This window comes from Hyposmocoma kahamanoa, unplaced genomic scaffold (genome assembly GCF_003589595.1).
Source record: "Hyposmocoma kahamanoa isolate Upper Pololo Valley unplaced genomic scaffold, ASM358959v1 66, whole genome shotgun sequence".
Classification (NCBI taxonomy): domain Eukaryota; kingdom Metazoa; phylum Arthropoda; class Insecta; order Lepidoptera; family Cosmopterigidae; genus Hyposmocoma; species Hyposmocoma kahamanoa.
The window spans coordinates 23405135-23421029 of NW_020653854.1; the positions used below are offsets into that span (position 1 = coordinate 23405135).

The 15895-nt window shown below is 36.1% G+C and overlaps 2 protein-coding genes across 2 annotated transcripts in view; one reads left to right on the top strand and one right to left on the bottom strand.

The window, feature by feature from the left end:
• The window catches only part of LOC113231968 (tachykinin-like peptides receptor 99D), a 433234-nt gene that overhangs the window by 209928 nt on the left and 207411 nt on the right, over positions 1-15895 (top strand). The gene's annotated exons all lie outside the window — the stretch shown is intronic.
• Positions 2454-4824, bottom strand: LOC113231970. The gene is made up of 2 exons (XM_026466567.1): positions 4740-4824; positions 2454-2864 (listed from the first exon to the last, which is right to left on the bottom strand). The coding sequence occupies exons 1-2, from the start codon at positions 4800-4802 to the stop codon at positions 2547-2549; spliced, it is 381 nt and encodes a 126-aa protein (XP_026322352.1). The 5' UTR covers positions 4803-4824; the 3' UTR covers positions 2454-2546.

Below are 15895 nucleotides of genomic sequence, written 5' to 3' on the forward strand. Positions count from 1 at the left end.
AGCTGAAGCAACTGTCTCGGTGTGAAATAACGCCTCACCTTGGAAAGGATGCCAAGCTTTTTTGGCAACGGATAAATAAAATAAACATACTTTTAATTATTTTTATGATTAACAACATTCACAGAGTTTTTAAAAAGCTTGCCTTAGCAGGGAATCGAACCAATTAAAAATGCAAAAATTAAAGTCTCAATATTACATAGTACTAGTTGATATGATAACATTGACTTACAATTATATGGACGTCGGGTCCGCGCTAAAAAGTGTCCGAACTTATAGGGCGTTAAAATCGTATACAGAGCGTCATTCACGCTTTAGTCTTCGTTTGTTCGACTGACAGCGAAGAAAGCAAAATTAGACAGTACTGCGATGACATTACAATTTAAATTCAACGTTTTAGCTTTTTCATATTCCTTTACATGTCACTACGTTTAAATAGGTTGACTTGGGACATTTTTTTCGTGGTTTTTGTATTAGACCCGTCGTCGATTTATTTGTAAGTCAATGTATGATAAGGATAAAATATCTCCAATAAACATTGGGTCTTACAATGAAAGATTACCATGAAATCTAATTTTAATATAATATCGACTTTAACGTAAAGTTCGCAAAGGTGTTAATCACTTACAAATCACAATCTTCTGCTAATTGTTTAGTAGCAGTAGAGCTTCTTGTGAAAGAGTTCGTCCAGGGAAGTACTGCGACCTTACCTATTTCTGCCGCCAAGCAGTAATGTCAGCATTACTGTGTTCCGGTTTGGAAGGCTGATGGTGAAATTACTGCCACTTGAGACTAGTCGATTTATGTTTCAGGGTGACAGGCGCAATGTCAGGGCCTCTAAGTTCTTTGCGATTTAAAGCTCTCTGAGTAGCACTGCAACTGTTATGTATAGGCGTGTCGCTTACCAGCAGGCGCACGACTTGTTCGTCCCGTCACTTCGTATTATACAAAAAACTGCTTGGAGTTGTTACCTAAAGTATTTGAGCCCGTAGTCTCTCAGAAATACCCATCTCTCTGGTCGATAGATAGTGGCCGGTGAACAGTTGGTAACGTATTACGTAAGGTATAAAAAGCGTGAGCGGCGTTATACCGAAGAATGTATGCGACCAATAGGTGCCTTGTCGTCGAGTTGCAGATACTAGCCCGTTGCACCAAGTACCAAGTAGATGTATGCGACCATAGTACATATTATCTGAATGTAATATTACAGATTTTTCGCCTGTTAAGAAAAAATGTCGTTCTGTTATCCGCATTTATGTCAATAGTAAAAAACTATACAACTTACGGCGCGTGCCCATTATGTCGTAAAGTTTTATTTATCGTTGATCGACTGTCGTGTCTAGCCCGTGCCCATGTCATGACTGTCTATGTTGACTGTGTCGTCGACGTTTATTTTATCGTTGAACGACTGTCGTGTCTAACTGTTCCGACAGTAGTAGAAGACGACAATTTATCAGTTCACGGTAGCCGCCTTGTCGATTGCACGACAGAATCGTTAGAAGCTGCGACTACGTCTCTACTACTACGACTCTGCACATTTATGTCGTCAAGTTTTATTTATCGTCTGACAACTGTCGTTCTAGCTCTTCCCGTTGTCACGACAGTCTGTTGTCGTAACGTGAAAAAAGTTATGAACTACAATTAATCGTGTTGTTCTTCATTCAAATATATAAGCTTCGACACTTTAAACTGCACGACTATCTGTCGTCACGACATAATGGGAATGAGCCCTTAAGGGAATCAAAACCGGTTTAACTGGTCAGAAAAAAAATTATATCTATGCAACAAAAGCAAAAAACATGTTGTGAGTTTCGCATATCTTGAATCACATCGTCTGTAGTCAACCTAACCGTTTCAAGCCGATTCCCCATCAGTAAATGTGGTGACTTCCTGAATCTCTTCCCTAATCTTTTGTACTTTTCAGTAAATTATCCAAACCAAGAGATGTCATGTATGAAACAGATGGTCTTCAATAAACAGCCAGACCCCTTATCGCCGGAAATTATAATTGTCGATACAACCTCAAGTGGCTTTGCTTATATTCCGCATAACAGTGAAAGTATTAAATCAATGACTTTGGAAAAAATATATATATGTTGAGGATATACACTTAATCGGTCATACGGTGCGAAAATACGATTCCAAAAAATTATCATAGTAGAAAATAAAACACAGACTTACCTCGGAATTTTACAAGAAAACCGCTGTATTCAATAGCTACTTTTCATATGTTTTTTATACCAACTGAACTAAATAGAACACGCTATCGTACGATATACATTTTTCAGAAGGCTTTAGTTTCGTTTATAAGAAAATAAATTCTGAAATAAAACCAGTGTCCAGTGTAGTTCGACCCGCGCAGTAGAACCGATCAGTACGGGATAAAATTGGAATTCGAGCTAAGCTAAAATCTTGTTCTATATTAATAGTGTGTTTAAAACGAATACTAAAGAAACTATTTAAGAGTAGAGCAAAAATTTATTTTTCTATATGTTGAAGTACAGATAAAATAAAAAACTATAGATGTACACTGTCTATCACGATAGACATTATTTTGAACGCTCATTAACTCTGGGTAGACGTTGACACTCTATACTTTCAATCACATCAAGTTTCGGTTTCGGACTTTGGTAAACAAACGTTACACATTCGAGGTAGTAATGCTCTTCTCTAGGAACATAATCGGCGGCAAATATTGCTTTATAATGTTTTCCAGGTCCAAGTTGTTCCTTAGCATAATCCACTTGAAGATAAGTGTAATTTTTGCCATTTTCGGCTCCGTATACCTCCAAAGCTTCTTTGGCAGCGCGCACAAGTTCTGGAGTTTTGAGGTCTTTGACTATTGTCCACTTACTGTCACTTTGTGCCTAAAACAATTTTTAACTTTTAGGTGTTTGAGGAAACTACATTATGCAAGTTAAGTAGGTTAGGATGTGAAACTTATCATTTGCTTAATCCAGGCTTAGCATGAGCCCGAAGACCAAAGTTATCTCTACTTCGAATTGTCAATTTTCTCCGGAAAATAACGTCACTACGAATTATCTCTACAGACATAAGCGCTATGAGGTTTAAATTGTCGCGCATATAAATTTCAAATGAAGACAATTTCTCTCCAACTGTAGCACGACAGCCAAATTTTATATACTTTGGACAGTTCGTCGTAAAGAAATATCTGTCCTATCCTTGGGGCAGAAGACAGAAAGTACGCGTAGAGAAAACTTTGTCTACGGTAGAGAGTATCTCTTCCTGTTACGTCGAGCTCGGAGCTGAGACATAATCGGTAGAGAAGAGAGAGATGTCTCTACGCGCTTAAGTTTTATCTGTCGCCTCATGCTAAGCCTGCTGATCCAAAATAATAAATACCGTTATTCTACAGAAAGCTACTTCTGAACGAAAACCATTATTGAGGCCTAATAAGTTCTATTAGACCTCAAAAATAGTTGAAACTTAACAGCTCCGTATCTTTATACGTTAGTTTTGATTATAGTGACTCTCCGTACCTACCCTGGGGCACAGGAACCTTACAAGTGCAGGTTCTGCCAGGACCCCAGATCTGCCAGTGTACAGGGTTGTCACAGACCTCGGTCACTTGACTTCATCCGGTTCTTCGAGAGGCTAGTGCCTCGGTTGAGCCGCCCCGGGTGCATGTACAGTACTGTCCACCAGTACCAGTTGAGGTGTAACAGTTGTAAGTAAATAAATTTAGTAGCAGTAGAGCTCCTTGGGAAAGAGTTCGTCCTGGGCAGTACTGCCACCTTACATATTTCTACCGCCAAGCAGTAATGCGAACATTACCATGTTCAGGTTTTGAAGGGTAAGGGTGCTGGTGAAATCACAGGCACATGGGACTTTTCAACTTATGTCTCAGAGTGACGGGCGCAGTGGCAGTGCCCTTTGAGCGGTACTGCAACTGTTATGGCCAGGCGCACGACTTGTTCATCCCGTCACTAAGTATCTTAAAAAAAAGTTCACTGCTGGACATGGGTCTCCTCTAAGACGAAGCTCGATAACTGCATACGCTTTCCTAGGGTTGTGAATAGTCTCCGACAAGCAGGTCCCATTATTATGTTTTATTTCCCCATTAGCACCAGATATTCTAAACATTTACAAACATCTATTATATAAGCAGAAATAGAGACGAAATAAGGGCCATCCATCTCTGGCAAGTCATCAGCCAAATGGGCCTTATATTACTTTTAAATATCAACTCTTGTTTGCGCTGAAATCACAAATTAGAAAGCTGAAACAGTACAGCGCCAACAACTGACCTGTGTGTACGTCTACATATATTCCAAAAATATTCTGTATTTATTGTAATAAAGGTAATATCTCTAACAATGGGGTCTGTTCTGTTTGGTGGTGTGGGAAAAACAGCAAAACATCTAATTACACAACAAACAGAATCACATTTCATCGATAATTAAATATGTAATTTTTCCATTTTCGTCCATTATAGCAAAGCTCAAGTTAAGCTGGTCGTTTTGAAGTGAAACAATTGACAACGCCCGTCAATTGTTTCGAATTCGGGCTGGCCAATGGGAGCGCAGTTGTCACCGTAATGTTTTGGCAGAATAGTTTTCAAACAAATTAAATGACATTTCGTCTCTATTTCTGGTTATATACTCGATGTTTACAAATGAACATAATTTACAAATTAAGGTGACGGATAACTCCACCATTTTTCAGTTATACAAACTTAAATATCGACTTTGATCTCAAAATAGTAAACATGATTTACTTACATAAGTGTAATAACAGAATGCGAAGAATATCAACTGAACACTAATAAAACGTATTCCCTCCATGGTCACTGTAGTGATGTACCTAATTGAACTATCGTCGTGTCCTATTTATACTCGTTTGGTGCCATAGGAACCAATCAATTATTAGCTTTTGCCTTAATTTATAAGCGTACATCGAGTTACACAGCAATTATATTACATTAGTGGTATGGTTTTAGTCTCTTAATTGAGGCTATAAGCATAGTAGTGGTGTAGCCCACATTCAATTTTTTTCTAGAATATTGTTTTAAATGATACGAAAGCACATAGTTATTTTATATTAACTAAAATAACGGATGACTCACGTATTTAAGTCGAATTGTTGCTCGACGTGTTTCGAAGCAATTCTGGCAGCACGATCACTCAGTACGGCTGCGGGCGCAGGCGTCGTCGGCGAAAAACTACCCTCGTGTGCTTAATATTTATTAAAGTAATATGCAGGATTGCACACTACACTAACAACGTCACTTTCTAAAGTCTTGTCTATACTAACCGCTGACGTAGTACCTAACACAGTTTTCCAGCCGACGGGTACCAACCATCCACTATCACGATTGAAATTCGAATGACGACCAATCATAAATATAGAATAACAAAAAAGTTATTTTATATTTGGATGCTATTTTTATGTACAAAAAAGATTTAATTAATAGTCTTTTTTTATACATAAAAATAGTATCCCAATATAAATAATTAATAAGTATTTTAGTTTCATTGAAAGTGATATTGTAGAAAAAAAAAATTTGGTTTACGCCACTATTGCACTGATAGCCTCAATTATAAGACTTTATTACCGTGCATACAAAATGCGTTTAATCCGCACAATTTAGTAGCAGTAGAGCTCCCGGTGAAAGAGTTCGTCCAAGGAAGAACTGCCAACTTACATATTTCTACCGCCAAACAGTAATGTGAGCATTACAGCACTCCGGTTTTGAAAGGTAAGGGTACTGGTGAAATTACAGGCATATATGACGTGACAACATATGTCCCAGGGTGACAGGCTAGTAGCAGTGCCCTTCGGACCTTGCGACATCTGAGTGGCACTGCAACTGTAATGGAAAGGCGTGTAGGTTACCACCAGGCAAACGACTTGTTCGTCCCGTCACTTGATATGATATACATAAAAAAAATACAATAAAGCCAGCTTACATTACACTAGCGGGCAAGGGTCATCTCAAATATGAGAGATTTTCTGAAGACCAGCTCAGTTTTGGAACTGTAGACTAGGGATTATGGTTTGTAGTAGTGCTGGCTTAATGAATGTAGGTTTATATTTAGAATTATATATTTAAAAAAAAATAGTATTGTAAAAAAAAGAATATCTTGGTTGAACAACCAAGATATTCTAGAACTAGAACAAGCTTCGATCTGAATCATCGAGTATATAACCAGAAATAGAGACGAAATGTCATTTAATTTGTTAGAAAACTATTCTGCCATATCATTACTGTGACAACTGTAGTTCGAAACAATTGACGGGTGTCGTCAATGGGTGTCGTCAACTGTTTCACTTCAAATCGACCAGTTAACTTGAGCTTTGCTATAATGAACGAACCTTGCAAAATTACATATTTAATATTTAATTACCGATGAAATGTGATTCCATTTGTTTTGTAATAAAATGTTTTGCTGTGTTTCCCACACCACCGAGTAGAACCGCACGGCATTGTTAGAGATATTATCTTTATTACAATAAATACAGAATATTTTTAAGAATATACGGAGACGTACAGACAGGTCAGTAGTTGGCCTGTCTATATTTCAGTGCGAACGAGAGTTGACATTTATAAGAGCTGTATCGCTAATGTGTTACCAGGAATACATGGCTTATTTCGTCTGTATTAAAGTTTTATTTATGAATATAATCCTCGTTTCTCGTTGAAATGTGCCTCTCGCTACGCTAACCCACAGCTACGTCCCTTTACAGAACGACATAAAAATATATTTACTCCATTTTTACGCTTATAAAACCTATTTTATCACTCTATAAAGGATCGTTTTTATTGACATTTCAAGGTGAATTTATACAGATGACCAAAATAACCAATATAAGTTCATACAAAGTGCACGAGACCACCTAAGGCATGCACGTGGCTGAATATTGGGCACGACAATCTGAAACTCTGACAATAAGTGGTTAATGTAACATAACGAAATTGGCAGAGATTTAGGAAACCGTCCACTGTGTAACATTTCAAACGACAATTTATAAATCAATGAAACAAAATTGGAAAATATGGATGTTCGCCCTTTATACTTCCACGTATTCAAAAATGTTTTGTCCGTTCGCCTTTGCATAGTAAATTCTAAAAAGAATAACAAGTTTTCCATGTGCAAAAAGGTTTTCCTAGTGCGGGGCTATGTTGAGTGTATGCGTTATACAAAAAAATAAGTTAAGATATCAGTTTACACAAAGAGTGCAAGTGAAATTAAGCCAAAATTGGAAGAAGGTTTGCTGGACGTCTTCGATTATTTTCATCGGTTCTTTTGGTCAGCAAGCAATACAGGATGTTATTTTGTAGTGGCTTAAGAAAATAAACAATATCTACGGGAATGACTCACCTGTTCAATAAAAAAAATGCCTACTTGTCTAACTTTTTTTTTATTTTGAGTGTTTTTTATGTTGAGTGTGTGCGTTATTATTATTATTATTATAGTCTAAAATACATGGAGAGGCCAATAGTTTTCCTCTTAGCAGACCTATTGGAAATAAGGGATGCGTTTGTACGTTACATTATTCTTTACAATGCCGCATGTTCCATTAGGCAATGTACAAAATAGTTATAATTAATATAATAAAAATAGAAATAAAACAACTGTGACCATGGGACCTGTAAAGCGCCCGAAACGTTGGTTTGTTTGAAAAAACAAATAAACGCGATTTAAATCCGGAAAAATAGTTTCAATTCCTGTAGAAATAATTTGTTATAATTATTAATGCAAAGATTGAATACTTAGAAAAAATTCCTTCGATCAGGCCGGATTCGAACCGATGTCTCCTAACAAACCGTGGCAGACGCTATGCCAACTAAGCCACGGACCTACAACTAAGCGGACCTGACGAATTTTTCTGTGTGCTTATTATCGGATCTTTGTATTTGGTTTCCAACGACTTTTTAGCAGTAGCGCCATCTATGAAAGTATTTCGTCAGTCGTCATAGTATTTCGTAGACATTTTACGTTCTTTATATAGTATATAAATATTTCTATATAAGGACATACTCTTCACACGTCGGATGACCGAGCTTATTCCGGAATGAAAACATTCCTTGAACAGAATGGCCGTCTCTTAGCGAATAGTGACATTAATTTATTTTATTTTGTTAGAAAACTTACTTTGTTTCATTAAGAATGAGTCGAAATAGAACGGGACGCTGACGGGCGGCCGCCATTACGAAAAATATCTTAGACCAGAAGAGACGTGAATTTGTTTTTTGTTTAGATTTATTTATTTATTTAAAGGAAGATCAACAACTCAAAACTAAATAAAAAAATAATAATAATAATTACCGAGAGCTAGTTAAGGATCCTCACAAATAAAAACATAATAAGGAATCTGGTTGCACAATTCACCTAACTTATTATATAAAATATAAAAAAAAAGAAAACCAATAAGGTTTTTCAGTGGTTTTCTTTTTTTATATATTTTATATTTTTACATTTATTATAGTAAAAAGATCTTATAAATATAATTTATAACAGTCACAGGTTTCTACTAAGGAAGAGATAAATTGATTTATTTATATTATTATAGATTTACATATATTATGTAACAAAACCGAAATGATATTTCCTTTTTTTACAATATCAAGTGACTGTGGGGGCGGATTAAGTGAAAAACGCCTGGTTGTAAATTGAGCTTCTTGATGTTGGTTTTGCTTGGATCGCGGTGAGATTTGGAACGCCTTCGGATTCTTATGCAGTCAGTTTTGGAATGTCGTTCCGCTCCCAACGCTCCGCATTTTATATCATCGCTGGCCCGCCGTGCCGCTCGCATTCTATTCAAGTGTGCGAGCGGGACGGCACCAATGCAGGAGCGGGACGGGAGAACCCTACAGACTCCAAGCAAGACCCCTCTCTCCCTCTCGTTTATTTACCAAAATCTTAAACGAAATTAACAATAATAAATTACAATAATAAATTACAATATTATAAATCATATGGGCGCGAACACGTTTTCGTCCTGAACAGTGACATTCACATCGTATCGATGGTATACACTGTAATGCTTGCATCGTGGTGAAAGAATTTATAGGTCCGCGTAAGCTACTCAACAATTGTTGCCTACGGTGCACCAGACGTACAGGAACGGAATGGTATGTCGTGCAGCGCTTCATTACACGGGTTAAGTTCTAAATTCGATATAACACTATAATGACGGCCGGTCATACAACACGTAAGCTGCCCACCATATTTTGGAGCATTTCAGCCTCTGTCGCTGCAGTCACGGCGTGGCCTAATAAATCTTGTCGCCATGTATAAAATAGTCAACGCAAATGGGACGTAAGCGAATTATTAAGCCACTTCTCTTTGGGGATTTGAAGTAAACGCACACTACACAACACGCGCACTGTTCCATGTTTTACTAATAACGTTACCTACAGCGATGCCTATTTCGTTACTTTCGTAACATGGTTATTTTGTATCGGCGAGTAGTTTACCTTAGAATTTAATTTTATCATTTTTGTATGGACTTTGTTTGATCTTTTTTTCTGTTGTGCGAGTCTTAAATATGTACTTAATTGTACTGAAAGTCTTTTTGATCTAAGTGTAATAGTTTCTGAGTTATTCAATGATAAAGATTTGCTTGAAAAGTCTGTGTTGTCAACCCTATACACAATTGTTGGAGGCAACTACCGGGAGGTACTCAGGACAAAATCTTTGTAATTTAATAGGTCGTTGAACTCCGTCGTTAATCAGCACCCCATCTGTCGCTTTCTTTGATCAATCTATTTCTTTGATCAATCATCATGTGAATGATGATTAATTATGCAGGTATTTTATTGTATTACTTTGAGAGTAATTAACACCCCTAAATTCCCTGACTGACGACCCAATTTACATTTACTGAAAAAATGCACCTCTCATAGAATCTTCGGGAGACATGTTGTTTCTAAACTATGCGTTGTCATCATTGACTTACAATTATATGGACGTCGGGTCCGCACTAAAAAGTGTCCGCACTTGTAAGGCGCTAAAATCGTATACAGAGCGCGACACTCCGCTTTAGTCTTCATTTGTTCTACTGACAGCGCGATACTGCGATGACATTACAATTTAAATTTCGAATAGGTTGACTTGGGACATTTTTTTCGTGGTTTTTGTATTAGACCCGTCGTCCATTTATTTGTAAGTCAATGGTTGTCATAAACTACCTACAAGAACTTAAGAAAAGTAAAGTTTTCTAAATGACCCTATCAGGAGTTCAATTCATATTGTCTGCGTCATAAGATAAGACTAACTTAAATAAACATAACTAAATTATGTAAAGACGTTCTACAACATGCGTCAAGTACTCAAATTACAATAGTCTCGTAACCTTTAATCCGGCCCTAACGTAAAATAGTAAATTAAGGCAGCCAATCACGTCACTTATCACCGCTTAGAGATACACACCTTGATACCTGTTATCTGTGTTTGGTAGCATAATCGGGAAATCGTTTTTTAACATTAAAAGCGTCTTTTATTTGTAGCGCCAAAAAATTTGATATTTTTGTCGCGTATTTAATTAGGTTTAATGGTTTAAAATTTAATATTATTTTTATCTTAGTATTCAGGAGTCTTTTGCCTGTACTGTGACCATAAAGTTCTGGCCAATTAAGTGGACCTTCTGTTTAATGATATTTGCTTTAGTCTAGTTGGCAACATTTTTTCATTCGCAAATTAGTTCAAAATTTCTGATTGTATGATAACTCGTGGTTTCAAGTTTTTCTAGTGTTTATAACACAAAACAATGTTTACTTATTAATTTTTGGTTTGCGATAGCAACTTATTGGAATAGTGCCGTTATTAAGTGGTGTTTGTGTTAAGCAAGTAAAGTGTATTAGTGTGGTTGTGTGGAAAACCACATCGGCGTGTGACCAGCACAACCAGGAATATGTCTGGAATGTCTGCAAGAGTAAATAGGACGTGGACAAATCGAACATCCTTTTAATTTAAAGTAAGTTCAATGTTTTTTAATTACCTTTTCAAGTGAGAACACATTTATTTCTTCTACGGGTGCCAATGACACGAACGCCGCCTGTGGGGCAGTAGATGTACCTACTAACACGATCGATTCGCTTAGGATTGTTGTACCGCGACAGGTTTAAATCTCTCTCTGATTTTACATATAAAGGGAATAAAACTCATGTATGTAGGGTTCTTAACGTGATATTTTCGGCTTTGTCGGTCGTTCCATTACACCCTTACACCCGTTCACATTATCAGTATTAATTTGTATAACATAACTGTTTGCACAACCGGAACACATAATTGCAAGTTCCTAAACGTGGTTAAAGAGCATACTTACCTTGGCGTAAAAATCGACCATAAATTTCATTGAGGGCCACACTCAAACAATGTGTGTTACAAAGTGAAAGCTGTTGTGTGTGTCAATGTTAAGTAATCTTAAAAAAAATATCATTTAACACTTTCAGACTACTACATTTATCTATATTATATATTTACATTCTATATTTATATATTTATATTATATTATTTATTATTTTGATATTTATTTATTTTATGGTTGACTCAGTAACAAGCTCAATAAGTTGACTCAATAACCATAGGTCTCTCCGTCTCTCAAGTTATAACAGGACGTATCCAGCGAACCGTAGGAATTTGTGTGCTCGATTAATTATATCAAAGTACAGTCTATTTTTTGAAGACGAAATAAAATGACAGTTCATTGCGCAAAAGTCTTGCCAGCGTGTAAGCAGCTAGTGATTGCAGTCGATAAATATTTTATCGACTATCGACTGAATATTGGTCACGCTTATGAAATAAATAGAAACTTGCTCCATTTGAATCATTTTCGATTCATTATTCATACAAATACTGAGCACGAGTTCATTTGAATTGTCAATTTTTGTCAGTTCGTACATGCATACACAACATTTAGAACCATGTTTATGAAAAATACAAAGAGGAGACATAGTTTAAAGATTTTCACTTTAATTGGATATATATAATCAAATCCTGTTCGATCCTGTATGGAGTACTGCTGCCACCTTTGGGACGGCTCTGCCCAATACCAGTTAGCTGCCTTGGACTCGGTGGAGCGTAAAGCAAAGAGACTTATTAACAATAATCCTCTTGTGGAGTCGAAGCTCCAAAATCTCGATCATCGCAGAAAAGTAGCCTGCTTGTCGGTTTTTTATCGGATACATTTCGGGGAGTGTGCGCAGGAACTTTTCAATTTGGTTCCGCCCTCACCGTTCCTCCTTCGGTCGACTAGAAGGTCCGGAGCACTCCATTCTTATGTCGTTGATATTCCACCTATTCGCACTAAGCGCTTTGCCTCCTCCTTTCTGATGCGTACGGCAAAGGAATGGAATGCTCTACCGGCATATGTATTTCCCGAAAAGTACAATTTGGGGCTATTCAAGGCTAGAGTGAATAGGCATTTTTTAGGCAAACGCGTCCCATCGTCGGTCACATCGTCGCTTAACATCAGGTGAGATTGTGGCCAAGCGTGTGTCTATTATATATTAAAAAAAAAAAAAAAAAAAAAATCCGGCTATTTTTGTTAAATTGTATATGAATAAAAATTTATCTCGATACTAGTAGACCAACTATCAAAATAAGAATGAAAAAGGTAACAACGCAATTAGTAATCATTAGAACGTCGTAACATTCACAATTTAGTCATTTTATTTTCTTCCATAATCTATCGACAAAACTATCGACAGTTACTACATAACCATTTAAAATTTTATGAAAACTGGCAACCATACAAATGTCATTTTACTTCGTCTTCAAAAAAGATAGATTATAGTGGAGCAATTTCACGAAACAAAATTGAATATCATGGTGGTGACAGCAACCTGACATTCAATAAACATACATTTAATTTAACAATATTTAATTAATGATCTGCAGCAAACACTAAATGAAAAGGTAAGTAATTGTTCATTAAGCAGCTTGAGATGGGAAACCCACTAAAGTACTCTTATCTTACTAGTAAAGATTTTTAACTGTAGCCTTTGTATTTTAAATTTTTATTGAATTAATATTCAATTATTCTTTGTGAAATTACTCCACTAGTTTATTATAATTATTAATACAAAGATCGAACACTCAGAAAAAATTCCTTCGTTGTCGCTTAGTTGGTGTAGCGTCTGTCACGGTATGCTAGAAGACGTCGGTTCGAATCCGGCCGGATCGAAGGAATTTTTTCTGAGTGTTCGATCTTTGTATTATTATTTTTAGCTTTTGTAATTAGACAAGTTCATTTTTGAAATAAACGGTTGAAATTAAAAACAAGCGAAGGGTTCCGACACCGGGCAGTCGGGTAAATTATGTACTGAAAATTACACCAACTAACGTAGTGAACTAGAAAATGCAGGACAGAGAAAATCATGTTCCAATTCACAGAACGCTTTAAGTATACACAAATAACACATGACTTATTAGTACAGCAAAAATTTATTTTTCTATATGTTGAAATACAGATAAAACAAAAAATATTGATAAACACAGTTTATCACGACAGACATTAATTTAGCCCAGCTCAAAATAGCGGTGAGGTTCACACTTTACACATCAAGTTGCGATTATAAATTTTGATAAACTAATGTATTACATTGAATGGTTGAATATAAAATCTAGGTCCTCCGTGAAGCAATATAATCTGCGTCAAATGCAATGTTATAATTTACTCCGATAATAATTTGTTTCGCAGCCCTAACTACATAATAAAAAGTGTGCCTATCACCTGCTTCTGCATCGTATGCCTCCAAAGCTGCTTTGGCAGCGCGTACAACTTCTGGTGAGCCAACTTCTTCCAATGAAGTCATTTCTTGCCACCGCCTTCAAGTTGGGCCTGAAACAAGTTAACTTTTTGGTTTTTGAGGAAACATCATTGTCCAATTCGCAGTAGGTTAAGATTTTGAACTCATCGAGTGCTTAATCCAATCATTAAATTGGAATTTAAAAAAAATCAAGTGACGAGACCAACATGTCATGCGCCTCATATGGTAAGCTACACGCCTATCCATAACAGTTGCAGTGCCAGTCAGAGCTTCAATTCGCAAAAGTCTGAGGGGCACAGCCACTACGCTCGTCACCCTAAGACATAAAAAAAAACTTAAGAAGCTACAGTTCTCCCATTGCGTTACCACCACTCTTCTGTTATACAAACTTAAACATCTACATTGATTTCAAAACAGGAAACGTGTGTTACTTACATAAGTATAATAACATAACGCGAAGAATATTAACTGAACTGTAAAACGGATTCCGACCATGGACTATAGTGATGTACCTAATAGAACTATCGCCGTCCCTTTTTACACTCGTTTGGTGTTACGGGAACCAATCGATTATTTACTTTTGCATTAAAAGCACACGTCGAGTCGAGTTACTCAGCAATTACTACATAATGAATACAAAAATCCTTGTATTCTTGATATGGTATTTAATGTCACAATTATGTGACATTATTATCAAGAGAAACGCATACAAAATGTGTTTTTCTAGTCCTGTACTTTAATGTGTCTATTATAATTTTACATACCATACCACAAAGGTGCACTTTTTAGTGCTGGACCAAAATTCTATTGTCTATGGAATTCGATACTAAACTAAAAAAATTCAACGAAAGAACGTTGTATTTTTTCTAATTAAAATAACAAATGTGACGCTCAAACGCTCTTCTGCCTCAAATATAAGCGGTAATTGGCCAATCACGGGCACTTCTATTCTATTTCTTTGGTTTTTTGTTTTGTAGCATTTGTTTGGCTTTCGTTTGAGGTTTTTGTCGTGGATTATTAACAATAATCTTAAAATTTTGGTTGTGTTTCATTATTTTAATTTTCTCGTAGAAAAAGTATTGTATGCAATCATTACATAATTAGATCTTAAAATCTTGTACTTGTTACTTCGGCCGCTCGGCGAAACCTCGTACGTACTCGACTTTAAGAACCCTCATTATGCAGCGATTGCATAAAATACTATTAGTAGATACGGTAATAAGGAATTCATGCACACACTCTTCAAAATGTATTCTATAGAAAACCGATAAGCAAGCTGCTTTTCTATTGTGGTCGAGATTTCGTAGCTTCGGATTCACGAGAGTACTTGCTAAATAAGTCTCTTTTCTTTTTTCACTGCCGAGTTCAAAGCTGCCAAATGGTGTCGGACAATGGAGCTATCCTAAACGTGGGATCCGTACTCCATTATATTACCCCAATTCTGATTTCTATAATTTAGACTCTGTTTAAAATTAATAGTAATAAAACTGCTCGAGTGTATAAATATAGTTATCAGTTTACGAAATCTAAATTGCAACTGGCTTTGCATGATCTCAAATATCTATAATGCCTTAATTTCTTTTTAAATGAAAACACAATTCGTTATTTAGAATAAAGAAAAGTTGTTCATAATATCCAGCATTCTTCAACTGTACAAGAACATTAAAAATAAGACGGCAGGAATTCAAATAAAAATATTTTATATAGAAATGAAAATTTGTGTATTTGTAAATTGGATGTTGAACATAGTAATGGAAATGTTCGTAACAAAATACTTTACTTTTAAGTTAGTTTGCCCATTTCACAAAACGTAATTTTTTCTTATGATCTTTACAGTGTACCTTTTCTACTTTGAATCGAGATTTCAGATGTTGGTATACTAATGCGGAACATACAATAAAAGAATAGTATTTTCTGCGTATAACCCGTAGCGGAACATAATTAGCATAAAATGTTAAGTTATAATATGTCCCATGCATACCCTTGAGTTTTTCAGCAGTAATTGTAAGAGAAAAATTGAAGTCTTCCTTTTTTTCCAATTTGTACACCTCTAAAGCTGCTTTGCTAACGTGATCAACCTTGGAATCAAAGGGTTTCCTGATTTTCGTCCATTGACCGACACTTTGTGTCTGAAACAAGTTTTAAAATTGTGGACGGGCA